The sequence below is a fragment of the Idiotropiscis lumnitzeri genome, chromosome 3, assembly GCF_059441095.1.
Source record: "Idiotropiscis lumnitzeri isolate Australia: NSW breed Sydney's pygmy pipehorse chromosome 3, RoL_Ilum_1.0, whole genome shotgun sequence".
Taxonomy (NCBI): Eukaryota; Metazoa; Chordata; class Actinopteri; order Syngnathiformes; family Syngnathidae; genus Idiotropiscis; species Idiotropiscis lumnitzeri.
This window is the reverse complement of record NC_142393.1, coordinates 30,016,738-30,041,559: the sequence shown is the minus strand read 5'-3', so window position 1 is coordinate 30,041,559 and position 24,822 is coordinate 30,016,738. Positions and strand designations below refer to the sequence as shown.

At 39.6% G+C, this 24,822-nt stretch overlaps 1 protein-coding gene across 9 annotated transcripts in view; it reads right to left on the bottom strand.

Moving 5' to 3' along the window:
- lama5 (laminin, alpha 5) overlaps positions 1-19,308 on the bottom strand; it is a 97,111-nt gene extending 77,803 nt beyond the window's left edge. For all 9 annotated transcript variants that reach the window (XM_088290006.1, XM_088290010.1, XM_088290009.1 and 6 more), the window contains exons 1-2: positions 18,910-19,308; positions 11,292-11,444 (exon numbers count right to left, since the gene is read on the bottom strand). In XM_088290006.1, the coding sequence (XP_088146132.1) occupies positions 11,292-11,444; positions 18,910-19,188 (432 nt within the window). In that variant the 5' untranslated portion in view covers positions 19,189-19,308. The remainder of the gene's footprint in view (positions 1-11,291; positions 11,445-18,909) is intronic.
- Positions 19,309-24,822: the final 5,514 nt, after the last annotated feature.

Here is a 24,822-nt window from a genome sequence, read left to right as displayed (position 1 = left end):
AAGGAGACGCCATTGAGTTGGTGTTGGGAAAAGCGGAGGAGGAGCAGCAGGAGCATCAAAAGGAATGGAGATAAGAACATTCCAAGTCACCGAAAGAGATTCTGCTGCTTCTTCTCAGCGCCAAAGAGGAAGCGATAACAGAAGGAGGAGTCACACCTGCAACTTTCATTCTGGGCTGATGTTGTGTTGTTGGGACTTTTCCCCAAAATTACGAATGCTTGTAGGCCACATTATTAGGTACACCACCACATTATCCAGAGCAAAAAGAGCTGGAGCACAAATAGCAATGTTACCTAATTCTCACAGTGGAAATGACAAAGTGTAACACCACTGGGGTGGTACAACAATACCAAATATTGGTAGACTACGCTGAAAGTCACACAAATCCTCAACCCTGTGAGATTTCTGCTCAGCGAGTACTATTCATGAAGTGTTTTGTTTTGGCTTTTTGGTGTCATGAATCTCAAGACGCATGGAAAGACATTGGTGCTCAGTGGAAAACACGTGAGCACATTCCTTTGCTGGATGCAAATTTATTTTGGAAAAAGCTTGAAGTGCACAATTGGGTGCAAAAACAAAGAAGTAAAAGGCTATATCATCACCTTTACCCTGGGAGCATTAAAGACAACGACAAAATATTTGGAGAAGCAAGACATTCACCATCTACATTCAATCAGAAAAAGGCACACGTTAAGTTGCCTGTTAACAGTCACACAACAGTATTTTGGTATTTACTTCACAACGTCAGCAAAGATATAAGAACGTGTTTTGATGTAAAAACCGAGCCAAAACTTAATCTTGGACGGCGTGTGACATGTAAGGTTAGTTTTTTCTTCTCAGTATGAAAGAGTCTTAACTATTTTGTGTGTATGTTTTTTTGGTTGATTTTAAAAATAATTAACCGTACAAAAATAATCTTATTTTTACTAAAGTACTAGAGTTCCATTGGTGCTTCTACTTTTACCAGTCTTTCTCACAACATCTGCTCAACTCAACTCAACTGTATTTATAGATCACTTTAAGACAACCATAACTGTATATAATGTGCTGTACATGGGTCAAAAATAAGTCAAAACAATACAATACTACGCCAAAACCAAGTCTGATGCTGAGTCAAAAGCCAAAGAATAAAAATGAGTTTCAAGATGAGTTTTAAAGGGACAGTTGATTGATGTTAACATTGGTACTTAGATAATAGGCACTAAAATGTTTTGGGGGGTTTTTTGTGATGAGATTTACAACAAATTGGCACAGACCATTTTGGAGCTTGGCTCGTTATTTTTTTCGTCTCAGCTTTCTACGTCACAGAAGGGAGGCAAGCATGCTTATATTGCTTGCTTTGACAGATTTGTTGTCTGAAATGGCGACAGATCGCAACTAAAATTCGATTGCACGTTGCTACTCTTGTCCACTTCAACCTGTGAAAGTTTAAAAGCATTCTGAACAATAGTTCGGATTTATTGACATCAAACGCAAGCTCATGTGATCACAAAATCAAAACATACAGTTCCAATCACTTCTCCACCTACACAGTAAGTCTGAAAGAAATAACCACCATGCTCAAATGCACTTGCACTTACGACATATTGTTGAAAATCCAATAAGGATTGTTTATCATAAACCAGCAGAAACTCAGTCAGAATAGTACCAAGCACTGTGAAGAGCGATTAAGCCAAAGTAGCAGGAGCATCACCACACACCTTCCGCCATCTTCATCATCATACTTGTACCTCAATAAGCCCTTATTGTGCCCTGCCTGAGCAGTCTGTGCGCAATTCTGCGGATAGTAAAAATAAACAAAAGAAACTCCAAATATTTGTCATATCCATCAAAGTTGTTTCGTTGCATTTGTGTTACTCAATTAAAAAAACAAAAAAAAAAACAAGAACGCATTAAAAAAAAATACAGAAAAATAAATTTTATGTTTATAAAGCTAGGCTTATACTAGCTATAATTATATGGGAATTGTCCTTTGTTTTTGTCTTTGTTAATGTTAAAGAGTTCACAAATGAGCTTTCAGGGTTTATTTTAAATAAATTTATTTTGGTATTACTGTTCGGCTTTACAGAAGATGGAAGGTTGAACAGTCATTTGAGTACTACAGTTTACTTTATTAAACAGTCAAAATCTTGCACTCAATAAACATTCCTTATTCAAAAAAAAATCTATGATGAAGGATCCCAAACTATTATAACTCTACCCCCAGTTGAAGTTTACTGTAAAACTGACACATGAAACAAGTGTACATATTAAATAATTGTAAAGTTAAACACCAAAACCTTCAACATAATCACCACATAGTTTCTTCTAATTCAAGTATGTTAGCTTATTGCTAAGATAGAATGCAAATAATAGATGAATAATCAAAAAATAAATCATAAACCTTCCAGTAAAAAAATACTTTCAAAGTCCCTATTCAGTGAAAATAAAACTGTATGTCATCGCCTCGTTCGGTGTGGGACCACAAAACAGAGACACTTCAGGCGCAAGTTAACCATTTATCCAAGACAGCAGCACAAGGTATTCAGCCGGCAGATCACGTGACAAACATTTTTGAGCACATACCTCTTGCTAGATAGAAACATTGTTGCGATGGAAAACTGAATAATAGCATTTCTCTAAAGCTGAAAGTAAACATTCAGTTAGGAGAAAAAACATTGCTAAAAGTGAAGATAAACTATTTAGTGAGAATGAGTCACTCGCATTTCTATAAAGAAGACAGAATTGAAATAATTAGCTTGAATTGAATTTTTTTTCTAAAACTAACATAACCGCCTGCAAATCATGAACTCAGGCTGAACCTGCTGCCATTGCCTCATTAAAATGTTCAACTACTACAAATTCCTCAAGCGCTCCAGACCAGGAGGAGGCCGAAGGCGAAGATGATAAGACAAAGACCAGATAACCACTGACCCAATATGTGCTTTGGCGGAAGCTTGCTACAACATGTGACTTTGCTCAATTCTGAAATATAAATTCTGACAGTATATATTAGGGGCAAACACGAGTTTCTAAATCCCCGATTTGATTAGATCTTTGATTTTAGTTCCGATTCAGATTTTTTTCCGCCCACAGCACAGACTAGTCTCGCCTACGATCATTGGTTTTATTCTTTGAATTTTGCAAAGTAAATTTTCCTTTTGTACCAGTTATACTGGTGCGCCCAACTTATTTTCTTAGTGGAACCAGCGCTTAAGTTCTACTAGAATAAAGTGTAATTGCACATCCACTAAAGTATGCGGTAGTTGTGCGCACTTTGTCAGAGTGTCAATCAATTGCCAGAGCGAGTATTAGCAATTAGGTGAACAGTTTTTATTTATTTATTTATTTTTTTTTTAATCACCGGACATGCGCAAACACAGCACAGATTAGGAGAGATATGCGATGAATAAACTCTTGAACTCTTACTCTCTTTCAGTGTGGATGAGCTCCACTTTGGTAATCTTTCCTCATCTAATTTCGGTGTACCTTGCCATGTCTTTTTTTTTTTAAACACAGTTTAACAGGTTATGTCTGTGTGTGTGTGTGCGTGTGTGTATCTTAGGAGGGAGGGGGCGGGTCTTCTTTTTATGTCGAAGTTTGGATGCTTTTATTGCACAACACTTTGAGTTGCATTTTTATGTATGAAAAGTGCTGTATAAATAAAATGTGATTTGATTTGATTTATTTAAAGGTTCTCAACACTGGCCATATTTTGAGGTATTGATGCTGAAAGTGAGCAATATTTTAAAGTTCAATAACTGTTGTTATTATCTTTGGGTCTCGTAGTTCGTGTGCCGTGAGAGATCATCAGGAGTGCCGCAGGAAGTTATACAATGTAAATTATTTTGATTAAAAAAATTTTTAAGCATTACTCACAAATAAAATACTATCTTTGGTGATTAACTAAATCAACCCATACAGTACCAAGAAAAACAATCAAATACTCTTCCACTAGATGACAGAAGGTACATAAGTAACCTGTATTCCCGCTTTTTATGCATTGTTTTTCTGTGTTGTGTGGGTGCCTCGACTCAATTAGGGTTGAGAAAAACTGTTTTAAACTAACATTGATGAGTGTATATTGACGTCAGCAAAGATCTAATCTGTCTTAACGAGCAAAAGTGCTTGATTGAATATGAGACCTGGCCAATTTGGAATGATTGCTAAGTGAGTTATCACTTGTCATTGGTTTGTTTGAACAGGAAGTGACCCACTGCTAACACTGAGCAACATCTTTATTGTTGGCGAGGAGCTCAAACAACGACACAATGGCGTGAAAAAGGACACCATCCCTGCCACTATTGTGTCAAGTCAACCAGCAGACCAAACAAAAACTCAACAAGTGTCAATAAGATTGGGAGTGCTGCTTTACTAACGATTAACTTCAATTGTTAGCTTTTGCAATTATGTACTTGAAGTAAAATTGTATTTCCACAATGCTGTTTCACTAATGAGTAACTTAAATATTACTTCCAATGTAATTATATTGTTTGAATTCACTGTAAAAAACAACAAAAAATAGGGTGACACTAACTTAACTTGAAATAAGCTAACTTTGAAAGATGTAAGCTTATTTTGCTAACTTTAGTGACTAGTTATCGTACTGTTTCTGGCTATATTTGGGGGTGGGGGGCTGTTTGGTGGTGGTCTGGTTGTGTTACCTTCGTGTTTGAATTATTACCAATCATAAAATGTCCACTTTTTTCAAGTAGAATGAAATGAAACAAACATGAGTTGTCCTGCTACTTGAGACAACTCATGTTTGCGGCGCAATGCAGAAATCTCATTGAAAAGTTATGAAAGTTATGAAAATTGTTTGATTGCAGTAATTGCCTGAAAAGATCGTGATACAAAATATTAACTGTACTCTCATTTTTGGCCAGGCCTGTTTCATGAGTTATTTTTTAAAAATAATTCTGTTGAACCATAATTCAAAAGCAATGTCTGATTTTCCACGGTTAATTTTCATTAAATGTGTATTTATTATTTCTATTATTATTATTTTTCACTTTCATTACCCTTTTTCTTTAATTTAAAGAGGGGTTCAAACAATATCATCCATGTGCGTAAATGCATTCATTTTCATGCCTACTGTAAAAAAAAAACAAAAAAACTACCGTCTTTGAAACCCGGCTACAACTGTATTGTACAATAGCAATAATTCTGGCCAATATGGCGGCAAAGATGATTGTGCGTCGAAGAGGGGGATGCACACTGAAATACGTAATGGTTCTCCATTTTGAAAAGCATGTGGTCTGTTGCGTGTTTTGTGACAGCTTTGTGTGTGACTGACGGCTGTGATGTATGTGTGCGGAGTGCGCATGCAAGGAGCTGAAGAGAATGAGCGTGCTGGTGTTAAGAGAATAGAACAGCAAGTGTGTATACATACCTTAAATACCTTACACCTACACAAAAATATTTAATTTGTCATTTTCTAAACTTACTTCACACTAGGTCTTTAATATACAGTAGCATAAGCACATATACATTTTATATATGACCATGTAAGGATTAATCAACTGGAGCAACAGCTCCCAAAAATATATACATAATGTGAAGAAAACAAATATTATTTTTAAGTGCATAGCCTATTAACATTCCCCAGACTAAAAATGTTAAATTATGTATTCAATGCCAAAAAGTTGATACACTGGATTAACTCAGTGTCAATGATCATTCCATCAATTCTTGACTTTCATGTCATAAGTGAGGCAGGTGAGATCCTCTTCTCTCTTTTAGGTTACTGCAGCGGATGTTTACTACACAGTCAAACACAACCTCAGCTACTACAATGGGGACTTTGCAGGTACAATCAAAAGATGATCCCAGATTTAATTCTTAAAAAAAAAGGAAAAAAAGTCTCTAGGCAGAAGAAAGGCAGAGTAGGCAATGGGGTGATGTTCTCAAGACGCTTACAATCAGATAAAGTTATCAATCCCATTCTCCATCCAGACTGATGCATTAAATAAGCGCAACAAGAAGATGCTACCCATTGCTGATCAATATTTCAGTCCCAAATGCAGGCTCACAAACAAAATGCTTGATTTCATTAAGAATGGGTCAGCTGCTGGGATTGTAGCTTGCATAGAGCAGGTTCATTATTTGATCAAATCACAGTGTTTAGTGCAGACAATACAAATGTGAATTAGGGAATTCACAACTCTGTCTGCACCAACTGGAAGAAGAAAAAGACAGCTCTCCTCTAAGGAAACAGCGCATTATGCACATCACAGAGAGGCAGGATCTTGACCATTGTGCTGACCGTCTATGCCTTTTTTCCCCATAAGGTATGAAACACGTAACGTAACACTGCTACGGTTGCAGGCCTGTTCCAAAATAGTTCATTATCATTTAAAACTGTGAGCACAAGCAGAGCTTTATTAAAAAAAAAAGAAAGTGTTTCATATTTATGTTTATCTAATTATTGTGAAAAATAATTACGACATCAGTGTTGTCACGTAAAAGTAGAATATTAATGATTAATAATAGCACATAATAGGGCTAGTTGATCTGACTGAAAACTTTTCAGTGAAAAGTACTGGATATCAAGACGCCAGTCAATGTAAAGATTAATTAAACGCCTTTTAAACATATCATGTTCAGTGACTAACTTGTGTTTTTCGAGTCCCTGGGCCTGGTGAATAGGCTGCGTGCTGGAGTAGTGGAAGTTAGTCGCCAGAATATTGTTGCTGCTTGCCTGGTTTCTTAGGCAATCATGTGCTTCTGTTGTCTGCCACATAAGTTAGTCTCACATAAGTAAATTGGTTTTGTATACGCATCAGCCTTATGCTGATGTCGTTATTGTTTTGGTTGCTTTGCAGTTATTCCTTGCTCACCTTCACGTGCTCTCTTGTTTCAATAAAGTTCTATATTTGCTCAAAATTGTGTTTGGCTTTGCTTTGGGGTTCGAAATTCTGTGCACACGATCATGACAATATGTGCTTGATAGGTCTGGTCAATATAGCGGAAAAATGTTTCAAAAACGCATATTTCATGACAGTCAATCTTCATTATTAATAACTTATTTAGAATTATAAAGACAATGAACAGTTTTTATGTACATTGTAGTGACCAAAGTTGCTCCTTCAGCTGTGCACCGTAAATGCTTATCTGCAAAAGACGCTACACCAAAGCAGTATCGTTGATCTTTGCATTCACTTTTATTCAATGTTCATACAATGTAAGTGAAGTGAACTAATACTCTCTTGCAGTGCAAAAATTACCATTGACCAACCTTCTTGGGACCACATTATATTTTTATCTGCCTCATTAATGCCAAAGCCCATTCTTTTTTTAATTGCCAGATTGTGACTTGAGTGTGATGCTGAGGGTCGGGCGATAACATGTCGAAGTCGGAGAACTCCCTCACTTATTGACCACGTATCCCTCTGAAGGAGTTTAATCGGGTTTGTAAGCCCAAAATTATCTTGTTGCAAGAGGTGTACGAAGTCGACCAGTCATTTATTTGAACGAAGTTACGACACTTTCTCGTTCCGCGCTCACACTTCTTCTTCGATGGTTTAGCGGCTGCTTCTTTGTTGGGTTAGCTGCTTCTTCGTTGGTTTAGCTGCTTCTTCGTGATTGGAGTTGGTCGTGCGCTGCCAACAACACACACAATGCTGAGGTCGGGGTTTGTTTCCTGCATTTTCTCTATCAAATGTTTTATCAATCAGTAGCCAAGATGTATCTCTCGGCTTCAAAAAGCGGGTGACCACTTGTCTAGCCTTCAATGCTCTTTCTGTACCTATTTCATAGCGTATTACTGCACTATTGGTTCTGCGCACATTCGCTACGCCCATCAGGAATTCAGGGAAATTGGATAATGGCACAACAGTGAAACCAGCTTACCAAATTGGTATACTTGCAAGGCAATATCTCAATGCACCAGAGGAATTACAGCTTGCTTGAAATTACTACGTTACTACAAACAGCTGTGATGGACTCCAGCACCCCCCACGTGTTTTGTGAGGACAAGCGGTACAGATAATGGATGGATGGATATATATGTATGTATGTATGTCTACATGTATATGTATATCTGTGTATATTTTTAAAAATCTCACAGTTAACAATCAAACAAAAATATCATGAATACTGAACTAATGAACTTAACTCATTTTCATCACTAAAGATCTTACTAATCTCGAAATATGGTCTTGATTAATGAACACAAAGCTGATACATTTATGACTTATTCTTATGGATGAATGGTTGAATAAGCAGGTTTATTGCTTGCCATCCAATAGCTGCCTGCCACTATAGGCAGCTGCCATAGATATAAAAAGGAACATTTCTGATTATGTAATATGCCTTGTCTCGCACAAAGAGCAGCGTTTTTCCATAAGAAGTGTAACAAATGAGAGACAATTTAAGTATGCTAAGATAACAAACAAAAAAGACACACCTACTTAATTTGCATTTTACTTCCTTTATCCATCTTTCATTTTTTTCCCCCTGGAGTACATTGGCATCCGTTGGAGCATGCAAGCACGCGCACACAAGTCCTATTAAGGTCAAATGTGTTGCTCCGCTCTCAACTCATCCCCTCAAGTACATTTTCATGCCCACTAAATGTTACGAAAGAAAGACAGGAAAACGTGCACGCACATGAAAAGAGAACATTTAACTCAGAAGGAGACTCACGGGGACATTTTGTGATCTTTGTATGGCTTGTGGGATGCAACCTAAAGTTTTTACAAATGATGATCAAATAAAGTTGTTCTGTTATACTCATTTGATGTTAGTTATGATCTATAATACACACACGCACGCACAAACACACACAGCATGACGTTGTGTGGCACCAACAAGTTTGACCTTCAAAGTGATTCAATGACAGGAAGTGCAAAGCTAGCACAATGCGTGTGTGAAATGGCATCCGCTAGTTGAGAACAAACATCTGGGTGGTGATTGCCAACAAAAGGTTCTTGTTCTTACTTCTTTGTTTCAATAAAAATCATATATATATATATATATATATATATATATATATATTGGCATTGTAGTTGGTCGTCCCACAATGTCGCTTGCACCCATGTGTGCTGCTCTTTTTACCGTCCATCTGCATTTTTGAGTGCCAACTTTTTGAACTGTTGTCATATGATTTTTATTGAAACAAAGAAGTAAGAACAAGAACCTTTTGTTGGCAATCACCACCCAGATGTTTGTTCTCAACTAGCGGATGCCATATATATATATATATATATATATATATATATATATATATATATATATATATATATATATATATATAAAGACAATTTTAAAACCTTTTTTCTACCATTCTACCAAAACACCTTTTACGGAGGAGAGGGTAAGTGGTGAATAACCAAAATCAAGTCCAGCTGCACTAGTAGGTTTTTTTTTTCCTGGATTTTTTTTCTTTCCAACAGAAGCCTCATAGTTTTTTGGTAACAATGAATGGTATTTGAAACGGTTCATCATTCCCCCCACCTTCACTCAGACCCCAGTTCCAGGAAAACGACCCCAAAACATGATACTGCTACCATGACCATACTGCTATGACGAGCTAAACGTGGCACTTTGATGACGAAAACATGACGTGAAGTACATGAATCTTCTGTGACAAGATGGGGCAAAATTGTTTGCGTGTGGTCCGTCAGACGTTCAAAATGTATGACATCCTTTCCTATTGTACATGAAATCTGTCTTTCAAAAAATTGCAATGCTGGTGCAACCTATCCTTGTATGGGCACGCCCACCACCGGGACAGCACGCAGGGCGCACACGTCGCACACGGCGTTGCGCCCACTGGCACAACAAAACACACACACTGACACGCTTTCCATTGATGGACCATGGTGACAGAATATTAGCAAAGAAATAATATGAAATAATAAAAAAAAAAAAGAATTAAACATTTTGAACATCTTGTGTTGGTAGTGTTTTCAGCGGAATACTGGTTGAAAAGGATTTGCAAATCGTTGTATTCTATTTTTAGTTACCTTTAACACAACGTCCCAACTTCACTGGAATTTGTGCTTTGAAAGATCATCCTTCTTCTGAACCCTTGACGACTTCCCTCTTGTGAGAGCATTTTACAGAAAAAGATACAGTTCTCTACATTGTGTCAAAGTCAGAAGGATTTTCCAAACCACTCAGATTCAACAATGCTTTTCCATAATAAATGGATGTTTCCCGAGTCCTCCTCCTTCCTTATTTTTCCCCACGCTGAGATACAAAATTCAAAGCCATGTGCCATTTTGCATGGCTCAGGTGCAGAAACAGTCGTAATATTTGAGTGTTCCTCAATTCTAGGTTTGCAGCAATAGTGCTAAATTGCTAAGCTTGGCTACCATGCCACCCCACAACATATTAGAAACGCAACTTAAGGTTGAATTGGCAAGCAATGTTGCGATTACACTTGAATCAATCTCGTGTCACAACCATCGTGAAGAACAGATTTCACTCTATTTGCATATGTTGTAGTAATTCTCCAAAACTACAACTTTTGATGCAGGTTCCCTTGGGAAATTTGGCCAAATTGCCCCTCCGCCTGCAGGGCAAATATTCGCCTCCCAACAGCCCGTTTCAACTCTCCAATGCCATTGTGAAAAATGGAGAGCATGCAAGTGGGAGCATGAAGCCTTGAAAGTTCTTTGTGACCAGATGAGCAGTTGAGTGGATGTGACTGCATGAGTGCACAAGGGGAAGTACGAGTGAATGAGTGAGTGAGTAACAGAGAGAGAGAGAGAGAGAGAGATTGGCGTGGCCATGTTTTCTTTTTTTTCATCCCTAAATCATCACCTTTGCAATTTGAATAGCGATGTAGGTTTGAATTCAATTAATCAGCCTTAATTTTCATGCAGTACATTTATTTAACAATACCTTATATACTGGGCCTTTGCTCAGAGCGACATGATATCATACAATCAACCTATGAGCATCAAAGAACACCACTTCCACAAGGCTAAAGAGTCAAATAGTGCTTGTCGTGCACACAACACCCTCATACGGCACCTCCATCCCATTTCAGGTGCTTAATGCACACAGGCTGTTAAAGCTCCACCCCTTCTTGTGTGTGCAAGTTGAGGCAAGTTTACTCACATTCCTCCTACATGCTCATTTGGGTGAGGGGGGGCTTTAGTGAAGCACACACACAAACACACAAAGCAGCGATAAATGAAGAGGCCAGTAGAGAAGGAGAAAGAAAAGAACGCTTCCTTCATTGTGATGTGTGTGTGTCCCTGTCTGTGATTACCTATGTTCAAAGTTGTTTCACTGTAACTGAGGCTTAACATTTTCCTCACTCTTGTTCGATCATGGAAGGGAAATAAAGGACGTCGTACCTGCCCAAGGTCCAGCGTGACATTGACTTGGTTGAATTCGGTACTGCGCGACAGCGGTGGGCTTTGCCACCAACGCTCCGTGCCATCAATGGCGTTTGTGATGGGGTGGGCGCGGTCGCTGTCACCATGGCGACAGATGTCACAATACTGACCCTGTAAGGAAAAAGACATTAGCGTGTCAGTGTGATGTCCTATTTTTTTTTTCTTTCTTTTTTCTCCCCATGTGATATAAACATTTTTCAACAAGTTTGACTGCGTCGGTTTGTGAAAGATTTAGACTGCTTGGACCTTTAGGATTGAACGTCCACAGCAATTTAGAACTCAGCTAGTTTGAACCATTTCACCATTTTGCTAAAGCTGAACTTTATCCATTCAGCCATCCATTTTCTTCCACTTTTCCAGGTTTGGGTTATGGTGGCAAGAACCATCCCTCTAGGACTGGCCGATAAATCATGATCGTATTGATATCGATACTTGAAATTTCAAGGTATAAATATTGAAAATTCAAATATCAGCCAACTATGTAGACTTTTCACACTCGCGCTGCATGAACAACTCAGGCCAACCAACAACTCCTTTCATGTTTGCCATTGAATGGTCGCTAAAGACAGCTAATGACAATCAAGAAACAACAAATTGGTGGGAGTCTTCGGGTGACGTGGGGCGAGAGAGTATATGCAAATTTTCTCAAACTTTTCTTTCATATTTTATTTACATTCATATTTTCTTGACATTTTCGTTTATATCTTGGGCACTACTAGCATTACTAACTGGAGATTATCTGATGCAAAATGAGCAACTCCAAGAGCACAAAATAGTCTAAGAACATCCAGATACCGGTGACACCTGATGTTAATAAGAATACCCTGTAGCAGGTAGCCCAGAGGAGCACTCCTTGGTTACCACAGGCCAATTGACAGCAGAATTTGCCAAACAGAGGACCTAAATTAAAGAAGACCTGTCCTTATAGATCCAGGAAGACACAAAACCACAGCAAGCTTCACCGCACTCACTGCAGACAACGATAAAGTCATTTCAGAGCAGTCTTGCCTCAATAGTAAAGCGGTAAACATTGGCGCAGTCCAAGGTTGAACATGGAGGGTGATGCTGGAGTGGATTCAAACTACCGTCCCATCCCTCTCCTACAGAATAAAATCCTATCCCGCCCCAGTCCTGAACCATAGTGGAAAAATTAAATCAAATCCTGTCCCGTCCCGCTGGTGAAAAAAACTCCCACTCCCCTCCTGCTCCCATTCAGAATTCACATTTTTTGGAGGTGCGCTGCATTAAAATGGTTACACATTTGTCGCATCAGTTTTTTTTTTTATTATTATTATTTTTAACTATTGGATAATCTCAATAATATGAAATTTGAACATTTATTTTTTTCTTTATGTACCAATCCAGTAATTAAAGACTCAGATACCGTGGGAATCCCACAGGATTCCTGAAAAAATGTCAAGCTCATGGCAAAACACATTCTTTTATTCATAGCGTTCGATGATCGAGTTTATGTACGACAGTTTGTTACAGCTGCAGCTGTGTGGAGAAAGAGTTGCTGCAATATGTGTGTCGTGTCCAGCAAAGTGGCGTGAAGCTCCTGTGAAATGCTCCGATTGAGCTCATGAGCTACATCCCTTCTTCAAATCTCCTGCAGGGGCAGCACAGTCAACAATTAGCCACCCCCTCCCCCTCCCGACAGATCCACCACCTAACTTGGCTGCAATTCTGCTTCCAGGGGACAACAGAACCAGCAGAGGAGGTGGAGCTCCAGTTGGGATAATCTCGCCAGAGCACGGACAAACACGCTTCAAATGGCCGACACGGGTCAGTCGCCAGGAGGAATGTGGGGAGGAGGTGGGAAGCTCGTCGGCCTTCATCATTAATCCATCAAGACCGAGTTGAAGCCTTCACTTTTCTACACGCTAAATACATCCACTATGTCAAGTCACCTACATGTTAACGCACTAACAAGTCAACAACGATGACAAGCTATGATGCTAAGATGTTATTAAACAACATGCTAACAAGCTAAGAAGCCAATCATTAACTTGCTAACCCACCAAGACGGTGCCAACAAGCTATAAAGTGCAAGTCATCAACATGCTGATAAGCGAACAAAAGCATCAATGCACAAGTTCTCAGCATGTTAACTAAGGCTGAATGGTTAATTGCATTTGCAATATAATCGTGATTTGAGGAAATGCTATTTTGCAAAGGCTGCGGTTTAAATGGTCATTACTTTATTGACAGCAGAGGGGAGAGGGCGATTCACAGAACGCAAATCTAACTCTGCCGCGCACCAACCCAATATCAAGAGTATGACCATCGGTGCAGGTCCATCGGGGAGGCAAGACAAGCAGCTGTCAAAGTCATGTAAAGGCAAAAAAAAAAAAAAGAGACCATGGAAGTGTTCTTGGATGGTGGGGGGAGGACAGTATCGATTGTCTATTCTCCGAAAAGAATTTAAGGGAACAGATTTGTTTAAAACATGCAGGAAAGCGGCCCTCGAGGACTGGAGTTTGACACTTGTGAGCTACTGGCGTTGCAATTAGCAAATGCTGCATAAGTTGAAATGCTTTCCAGTATTTCCTCCCTATTTATTATATGCATGTACGCGCCACATCCAATCTTTTCATAGGTAGGTGGCACTGTCTTTCTATTGGTTAATGCCGAAGAACCAATCGAAAGACAACGTAGGACATGTGACACTATGCAAGATGTACAAAATATGACTTTGGACACGTCTTTCGGCCCGAAATGATGATGTCGGCATAACCTTTCCTACCGGTTGGCACGTGCGATGTTACAAAATATAGAACGGGTAAGCTTTCATTTCAAACATGTATGTTTTATTTATTTATCGGGCAATATGATAAGTTGAGTGAGTGATTTGATTCAATGTTAGACTGTAGGCAATAATGTCTAAGTTTAAATAACGAATGACGAGTGTTTTAAACTGTATAGTCTCAAGATTACTGTGTTTGTGGTGTCTTATTTGCTTTTATTCTCAAAGAAATGCAGAAATGATTTCAAGTACTTGACCAGCGAGTGACCAATGGGGAGCCAAACGGTCAAGCTAACCAACTAGCTTAGGTTAGCAGAACTATCTTGAAACAAAACTTGCAGATGTCTCTCTAATCTTTGAATTTAAAACGATGCTAGTTGCTTATTGTCTTTGAATCCTTGTCCTCGAATCCAAAGCTGTCTCCAAATCTTTTTTCTCTCCAAGCAAGCAACATGCCAATAATACCAGTGTTTATGGTGTCTGCTTTGGTGAATAGAAGCTACTTTGGAAGTGCAAGTTCACCTCATTATTAAATATCGGGTAACATGCTCATCTCTGCTAACCGGTGTGTTGAAGGGGTCTTATATGGGATGACAGCTGGCGAACACAGCTTTACTAAGACTGGGAGGCAGCGCCGGGTGAACTACACCACACTTTGCGGATGGATTGTGGAAATATGGGCCAACCTGTCTGCTTGCACTGTCGTTCGAGCTTTTGCAAAAGCTGTCATCATTTCTGAGGAGCTGCATGGCAACATGACTGACTAACAATGACGGGAGGGAACCTGGCTTGTTAAATAATAAAGTATAACCAAACTCAATTTTGCTCTCACAGCCTTTTTAAAAACATTCTTGCGTATGTTTTAGCGTGCATGCATGCTACCGTATGTTTTGGGCGAACAAACCAAGTTTTACCATGCTTGCGCCCAATAATAAACTGAGCCGTATGTATGTGTTAAATACAGGAACAGCACCCGAGAATGTGCCTTATGGTCTTGAGAATACAGTATCTTAAAATGAATTGTAAAATGCACTGAGAGCTAGTTTAGAGAGGCCAGAATTGGGGTTATTTGCACCCTTGTCCGAGTTGCGGTTAGGAGGCGAGCAGCAACATTATGGAGCAACTGAAGATGCTTGAGGGAGGACTGGCTGACTCCAAAATAAAGTGCATTACAATCATTTAGCCGAGATGTAAAAAAGGCTTGGATTACTGTTTCTAAGTGCTGCTGAAAAAGAACGGGATTTACCTTAGCCAGCTGCCTAGGATGCAAGAAGCTGGATCGAACAACAGCACTCATCTGCCGGTCCAATTTAAAATCACTGGCCAATTCAAAACGCAAGTTTGAGACTGTTGGCTTTAGATAAGACGCCAGGAGGCCCAGGTCAACAGGGTTGAAAGTAGAAGGACCACTGGGACCGAACATCAAGAATTTCTGCTTTTTATTTCTCCTTTCTTTTAGTTGAAATTTAAAAAATTCCGTGATGATCAGTCCAGGTTGATTTTGATTTACTATTTAGTTTCATTTTTTCCTCATGTTCTTTTGTCTATGTTTGTTTCGTTAGGTAATTTTGTTCGCTTGTGATTGTCATCGCGGCCCCTTGCCAATCAACTCGCCCCTACCCTTTGTGTCGTATCCCGGTGTTCCTCGTTGTCTCGTCAACTTGTCTGATTTAGTTCCCTGCTTTCTTTCAGGCCTCGTCAATTATTGACCTCCCTCCAAGTCATGTCAAGTTGCTGTTCCAGCAGCTGGAGGTTACTGGCATTTCGCGCTGTGCTGCTTGCGCTGTGATGGGAGCATGTGGATGTCAGCAGGCAACATCTTCTCCAAACCAAAAAGGCCAAAATATTAATACGGTCGCCGAAAGAAACACCGCACTGTAAGTGATCTTGATTCGTTGTCGTTGTCATTCCGTGTGGTGCAAATTATCTTAATTATTTTTTTCTTTCTTACGTTCCATCCAAAAAAAGGCAGACTGTGTTAAAATGCAGATTTAAAACTAAACACAAGATGACTTGTCAAGTCTGGCTAAATAAATATAGAAAAAAATAGCGTTGACGCTATCAAATATTTTTGGATTCAAATATCTTACTCAAAAATTCTATCAAATAATTGCGTATTCAGATTAAAATCAAAAGTATGAGTGTGAGCAAGGATGGTTGTTTGTCTCTGTGTGCCCTGCGATCGGCTGGCTACCAGTTCAGGGTGTACCACCGCCTATTGCCTTAAGATAGCTGGAATAGGCTCCAGCACCCCCGTGACCCTGGTGAGGACACGCGGTACAGATAATGGATGGAAATATCCATCCATTTAATTTCGGAGTCGCTTGTCTTCACGAGGGCCTCACAGTACAGAGGTGCAGGGTTTGATTCCTTGTTCAGCCTTCCTGTGTGGAGTTTGCAGCTCAGATAATGGATGGATGGACACGTTTTCTCTTAATAATGATTATATCGTCCAACTGGTTTTAATTTTTAAATTGTGCTTTTTAGATATGCTATTAATTTTGTGCCATTAATTGGAACATGTAAATACAGTGGTCTTTCTGATTGGCTGTTAGGAATCAAAATGTGAATTGTCTTACTCGAAACTGATGATGTCCTTTTGCTGATGACGTCATGATACGGCAACTCCAATCGAAAAAAAACAGACTCTGAAGTGCTCCATTTTTTTGTTGTTCAAGTCACCTCGAACCTTAGTTTCCATGTAGTAAAGAGAATGAGAACGAACGGAACTTCAAATTATTTAGATTTTTTTTTTTATTATTAAAGAATAAACAACTGTAGTAAAGTCCATCCATCCATCTTCTGTACCGCTTCTCCTCACTAGGGTCACGGGGGTGCTGGAGCCTATCCCAGCGATCTTCGGGCAGTCAGCAGGGGACACCCTGAACTGGTTGCCAGCCAATTGCAGGGCACACAGAGACGAACAACCATCCGCACTCACACTCATACCTAGGGGCAATTTAGAGTGTTCAATCGGCCTGCCATGCATGTTTTTGGAATGTGGGAGGAAACCGGAGTACCCGGAGATATCCCACGCACCCAATGCTGTCTCTCACTGTGAGGCCATCGTGCTAACCAGTCGGCCACCGTGCCGCCCTGTAGTAAAGTCATTTCAGATATTATCAATACAATTTTTTGCCATTATTACACAGAACTTATCTATCTATCGATCTGTCTGTTTTCTTTGACCAACTATATGTCATCTATCACTAGAATCTGTGTGTAATGTTGAGAACTTCATTATAGTTTCCAGTCTGGGATTATTTACCGGACAAAATATCGGTTCCAATATTTATATTTAAAAAAATATAAATAAATAAAATAAATAAATCTTATTGATCCAAATGTTGATCGACGCCAGTGAAAACCCACCATAGAGTCGAAAAATATTTAAGGACCTAGTGTGAAGTAAGTTCAGAAAATTCTAAATTAAATCTTTTTTTGTCACAAGTTAGGTAATTACACATAATATATGTATAACAAGCATGAAAAAAAACTTTTTTTATTTGGTATATTTGACCAAATAATTGTTTTCCCAAAATGAGATTCTGCCGAGCGACAAACCCGGAATTTTGACGGCATTCCAAGACAACTATGGCAGAGCTCAACATGGAAAGTGTATTAAGCCAGTCAAAAATCGACTTACAAAGCAAAATCTCAAACGCATCTGAGGGGATCCAAGTATTTGAAGAGTTGGACGAAGAGGAGCTTGTTGGAATTATGTTCATTGGACCATACATACTCGAGCCAGATGATCAAGAGAACGACAATATTGTGAGGGTGTCAAATCAGCCTCCAAGTTTACTTTAGGCGGCACAGTGGACAACTGGTTAGCATGTCGGCCTCACATTACAAGGTACAAGGTTCGATTCCGTCTCCGGCCTTCCTGTGTGGAGTTCACATGTTCTCACGGTGCCTGCATGGGTTTTCTCCCTGGGTACTCCAGTTTGCGCCCACATTCCAAAAGCATGCATGGCAGGTTGATTGGACACTCTAAGTTGCCCCTAGGCATGAATAAGAGCGCGGATGGTTGTTCGTCTATGTGTGCCCTGCAATTGGCTGGCAACCAGTTTAGGGTGTCCCCCGCCTACTGCCCGAAGACAGCTGGGATAGGCTCCAGCAGCGCAACCCTTGTGAGGAGAAGCGATACAGATGAAGTATGGTAGCAAATTTTGCATTTTCCTTTAAAAGTGTCAAAATCAATATTAAATAAATCAATCTCTGTATTATTAAAAAAAACTAAAGTAAATTAAAGGTAACTTAAACTTGAGTAACATATTAGTCTGCAGATACAGTCATAATGAAAAGAAACATTTTAAATTACTTTCACATGCAAGTCACGAGTAATATGTAATATATTATATTTGGGGAGCAACATGCCCAACACAGTTGACCACAGCTAGTGCAGAAAAAAATCCTTGCACATTTTTTTTAATTGAGGTACCCGAATTACTTGAAAAAAAAGAAAAGAAATCCGAGGGTTTTGCCACGGATGAGTTCAAAAGAAGAGAAGAAAAGTGCAGGCGAACGTCCGCCAAACGTTTGGCAAACATTTGCGGCTTTGAACGAAACTTGACGTGAACGCGCATTTTTTTTTTTTTTGTTTTGCGCCAACAGTCGGAAATGTTCGCCCCTCAGTGTGATAGGGGCTTAAATAGTACTTGAGCCACCTTCACCTGTATGTATAGCAATATAAAGCAGTACAAAATAATTTCTCAGCTGTAGGCGCTACAACAAGATGAAAGTTGATTTCGTGGCGTAAAACGTTTGACTTGTGTTGGGCGCCAGCACACGGGAGTCGCATCGTCTGTTCGGTTCGGGCGGGCTCACCTGTATGGTCTGCCCCGGGTCTCCAGACACTGGTCCGCCGACCAACTTGCAGTAGAGGTCGGGCACGCTCTTTCCAGCCTCGTCTTCCCCACAGGTGGCAGTGGCAGTAATCTTGGTGCCCTCCGCCAGGTTGAAGTACGGCGGGTGCAGGCTGAAGCCGTTCACGCCGCCACCGACGCCGCTGCCGCTCGGGGCCTCTTGTGCGGACACCGGAAGCAAGACCACAAGCACCAGGGACGAAACTAACGGCCGGAAAGCGAGGCGCGTGAGTGGCGCCATCACGGACACCACCTGTGCTGAGAACAGTTGTGAGCCAAGCGGGACGATGAACTTGCGAGAAGAGAAGCCGGGTCGAGTGAGGAAGGGTGGACGACTTGCTCGCGTGCGTGACCGTGCGGCCGATATGTGTGTGTGTGTGTGTGTGCGCGCGCCTGCTCCGTCCGTGCCCAAAAGGGGTCGCGAGCACTTTCTAGTGGGCCTCCTACTTTTGGTCACGTTACCTGCACGCTCGTGCACGCGCAAGGGAGGGGGGTGGGGGTGCTCTTGCGTCGATTGCTCATTACGGTTATAGAAAATTCATGTTTATAAACAACATATATGCTTAATAACATATATAGAGATATAGACAATATATATAGAGATAAATATATATACACATTCAGTACATGCATACATGTACGCAATGCATACAAATATATACATGTATGTATGTATATATATATATATATATATATATATATTTATATAGTAGAATAGAATTCAACTTTATTATTATTGCACGCAACACAAGTCAAGAGCAACGAAATGCAGTTTGCATCTATGTAGAACTGATTTAGCTATATTGAAAAATGCCCCCAAAGAATCTTCTAAAGGACATACTCTTTTTTTTTTTACTTGAGCAAATGTTGAACATTAACAAGTACTGTTCTGCTAAAGCAAGTCTGGTCCTCGCTAGCCTCGATCAAGTCACGAATGATCAGCTCATCAACAAGCTTGGCAGGTGCCTGATAACGATCAGGATTATTTGAATCAGATGTGCTGGAGGAGGTAGACATCAAAAACAGGCTACATACGGGCTCTTGCGCAAAATTATCAGTTGCAGGGCTCTAGACAACTCCTAAATGGTGGCATCTAGTCCCTAAAATTTAACACAGTGCAACTACATTTTTCATCTAATCACACGTTGAGTCATCTGTAAATTTGCAGATTTATTTTTTTAATGTATATTTTTTGATTATCCTAAACACTGAACACACGTTGTACTCAACAATTCTCATTTTATTATTATTTAAAAAAGAAAAAAACTATATCATGTAATAAGGGACACATAATGTATTGTAAAAACACATTTTGTTTAGTATTTACACAATTAACTTGCTGTACATATGAATGTCTCTAACGGGGTGAAACTCTCTCACAATCCACGTCTGAAAAATCTTTCCACGATTAAAATTATTTAATTGCTTAAGGTCATTAAAAAAAACATACATGTATTGGTGACACTACTACAAGTATTCTTTGGCTGTTGGAAAAAAGTGCTGCTTGTCAATGAATCTTGCATAGCAAAAAGGATGAAAACCAGCATCATTTGGAATGGACAGCGAAGCTGCCATGTTGTTTGTCACCATCGATTTGGATGTCGCATTGTGTGCTTGCACAAAAGTTTGTGCAATTTCGGTCTGATTGCCCTCGAAAGGTTTCCACTGAAGCACAAATTCCATAAAACGAACCCAGGTCATATGTTACTCCAGTGGATTTCTTTTCAAGTGAAATACACATATAGAAATGTTTCTCTTCATATTCATAGAAATGTTTCTCTTAATATTCATCGTCGCTTGATAACATTTCATCGGTCTACAAGTCTTGCATGTTTTGTCATTATTTTATTACATTTGTATTATGCTATATGTCATCACCAATAGTTCAGCGCTTCTCATTGGTCAAAACATATCGCCGTCTTAACGGCATCTCTGATAGACTTTGCCGGCCAGTTAATTTATAAAATGAAATAGAATATTGCAAAATGATGTGCACATTTTCTGAGTGAGAAAAACCACAATAGAAATGTTATGTATATCTTAAAAATATTTTAATAAAGGTTTGACTTGCATTGCTTTACAGAGACATCTAATAACATAATAAATCAAACCCCCAAAGTTTAAAGTTTAGCTAACAAAGCTATGTCACTGGGTTTACTCTTGATATTGGAGTTCTAATTCAGAACATGGATACAAATGACGTATACCTTGCTATGAACAAGTAAAAGAAAAAAAGCACAAAATGAACAATCAAAACCTTCCAAAAAAAACAGCTTAGTAATTTTACTTACATGTCCGAAAAGGTATATGAAGAAGTACAATTTATTTAATTCCACCTCTTCTATGGCAGAAAATGTACATCTGAAAGCGCACTTAAATACAAACACACTCGTAAGTGAACATGTGGTCAGAGATCAATGAGCTGGTATAATTCAAGGCTTTCGAGCAACTTTAATGCTAAAACGTGTGTGCGCGAAGGCTGTGCAGCTCATGCTAAATACATTCTTTTGTGAAAAGAACAACCTCAGCACTCATCTACTTCCTGCCGTTTTTTGGAAGAGGATCATGGGAACAAAAACCCTTGAGGCACCATGGAGACCACTCTGAAGCAATGTTCCCTCTAATTTTGTCCGAGCATTCACACAAACTCCCTGAGCATTCCTGGGACCACAGTGACTAACGTGACTTTCACACGGAGCCCAAACTGGTATCACTGTTCAGAACCTGAGTTCATAAGTTACATGATTTTGAAAAAAAATAAATAAATAAAACCACCTATATATAAAAAAGGCTATAATTGAACAGAGATTTGTGACATGAATAAAATTAGCCCAAGTTTGTATGAATCGGCTAAAGGATTTTATGCCACTTTTTATGTCACTATCATATCACTGTAACATATTTAAAAAGTAGGTCAAAGTGGCCATGATACATAACTCACATTTTGTCAAAAAGGAGCAAAAGTACCAGTGAGGGTGAGGGCTCACTGACTGTTTGCTTTTGGCATTCAAATGCTCGCCAAAATGTGCTCAATTGCGACTCAGCATTGATGATGCACGGCAGCTCCAAACTGCAGGCCGTAAACACTTCATACTGTACGTATGTCGTGATAATATGCTTCAATTGTGCAGATATTCTCACTCAAGATGGTGAGTGGACAGCACGAATGCTGCACATCGCCGCGTCTCAAGGTGTAGAACACATGGTTTGTTTGGAGAACAATTTTACCATTTTTTTTCTCATATCCTAGGAAATAATTGTTATAGGCTGTATGACAATAAATGTGACAGAATCTAGAAACTGACATCAAGGAACACATCACAGCAGTAGGTATTCATTTAATTTACAGAGACCAAGCTCTTGGCAGGAGTAATGTTTCGTTGTGGTACGTCAACATAAATATTACTGTCAAGAAGCCGCATCTAGGACCTAAGACTAGATCAAATTAACCAAGTGGTTGTCTTTGGCGTTGAGTTTGACTTGTGTGACAATAGCCACACAACATTCAAAGCATTCAATTATTTTTTTTTCGATGCATTTTTCTGCCAGCTCCGTTGACCACGTGTCAAATAAACCTGTTGATTTATTTGTATGAGGTGGATATGAAAATCCAAAATACCAGTACTATTCAGGTTTGATTTCCCCCCCCCCCTTTTTTGTATGTATTGGCTGTGCGCTCAGAAGGTGAGAGCAGTGTGCAATTGCACACACGTGCAGTTTAGAGGGCACATGGCTGTGAAGCCTCTTGGGAATTCAAATTCTAGAATTTATCTTTGGCCAAATACCTGAACAACTAGTACACCACAAACTGTACATTCTGTTGCTATAACATAACTATAACACACACACACACATACCCCCGCACACACACACACACGCTCACACGCACACGATGGGGTAAGATAAGTGGATGACTGAAGAAGACTTCCAGAATTCCTGGAATGCTCCAGCTTCTTCCGCTCTGGATGAAGAAGATTCAAGCACATGCACCCTCATACACCCAGAGAATGATCTTTGAAGTGTTGTGGGCCTTGGGGGCTGAGAGGGTGGGGGACAGTAGATTACAAGTACATACATGTCTTCTTTGTCTCCTTCAAGCAAACATCCACTCACCTCTGCCTTCTTTTCAGCATCTTCCCTCTTCATCTCTTAACCTCTACTCTTTTTCATTGTTAGCCTTAATATTCTCCCTTTACTTGTCTTCTTCCTGTGAGCTGCTCTTTTCCATATCCTTTTGCTCTCTTTCCAGGTCTGCAGATGAAGACGAGAAAATGGAACCAATAATGTAAACGCTTACTTACTTTAATATGAATGTTTGGACTTTATCTATGTTGCATTGTTGATACACTCCACTCAAGCCCAACAGAATGTATCACTTGTTTTGACAATTTTGTGTCTCAACGCACATAACAAAAAGAAACAAAAAAACATTCAGATGCATAAACAGGCGTACAAATGATCAATGTTAAAATCACATGAACGGACAGATACATATGGCAGAACAAAGAACAAATAGACAAATGTCTACATTTTGGTCCCTATTTTTCCCAGTGTGCGCAAAACAGGCGTAACTTCATTTTCGTGCCAGCGCAACTCTATTCTTAAAGAATTAAAAGCTCAATGTTTAGGTGTGAATGGTTCTTTGTCTGTGTGTGCCCTGCCTACTGCCAGAAGAAGACAGCTGAGATAGAATCCTGCACGCCCGTGACCATCATGAGGATAAGTGGCTTGAATGATGGTTGGGTGGATGGATAGAAACAGTTTGGACCACTTTGCACCCAAAAAATATATATACATTGTTACACTGCTCATCAGACTGCTGTACTCCCCAAAGTTCCCCTTGTTGCAGCCAGAAACAAGCCAAACACAGATGATGAACCAGTTGATACAGGACGGTCTTTATCCCGTGTGAGGTATGGCACAAAGCAGAGTTAATGAATGATGTCAGAATTCGCCATTTGGCATGCCCCAACATGCTACGGAGGTTCACGCCGCAGGCTCGGAAGCTGTAAACTACAGTGGCTGTGTTGCACAGACAGGTGAGCTCACTCACTCATTTCCCGCCAGGCCACAGAGGAAGGAGGGGAGGCGGTATTTACCTGAGGGGGAGGACAAGTTGAAACGCAAACATTTGATGACAGCAGTGTATTATTGGAAAAGCACTTCCTTCACACTGCAGCCCAATCATTCCTGTTCAAAGCAAATGTTATCACAGGCGGGATGAAGAAACATCTGGAATGCCACGCAGGTTGGCCCAGATAACACGAGTTTATTGATAGAATTTATAGTGAATAGGAAACAATCCAGAACTAGTGACGCTGCCGTGGTGAGAGGGGTTCTCGAATCAAATCCTGCTTAGTGCCCCATACAGGTTAGCTGTCAGAAGGGAAGTGCTTTCCACGTGTGCGTTTGACGACAGGGATTCCCATTATTGGTATAATAACTTTAATATTAAACACATACAACACGCAGGGAAACATTAGAAAAGTACAGAAACATTGTATGGTATTTTTGTACATCCTAAACAGTTGTGTCAGGGGTAAACATTTGTAATTATCAAATTAATCAGGCTTTGTTGCAATCTACTCCAGATCTAGCTACTTTGTTGCCATTTTTTTCATGTACAGAAATAGTGTCTAATTTTAAAGATAAAAAAAAAACAGTTCTTGTTTTTAACCCTTTAAATTCCATTTTTAGCCCACTGCGCACGGTTTTAGATCAAATACTATAAGGGTGATGTGTTACAAATTGAGAAAAGTATAAAACAATGTTTTGCTCCCAAATAATGCATGCAAGTTACTATATTTTCGACCAACATTGCTTCTAAATCTTCAATAATTAGCTGTATCGCAGATTTTAGTGTATCACTATTTTT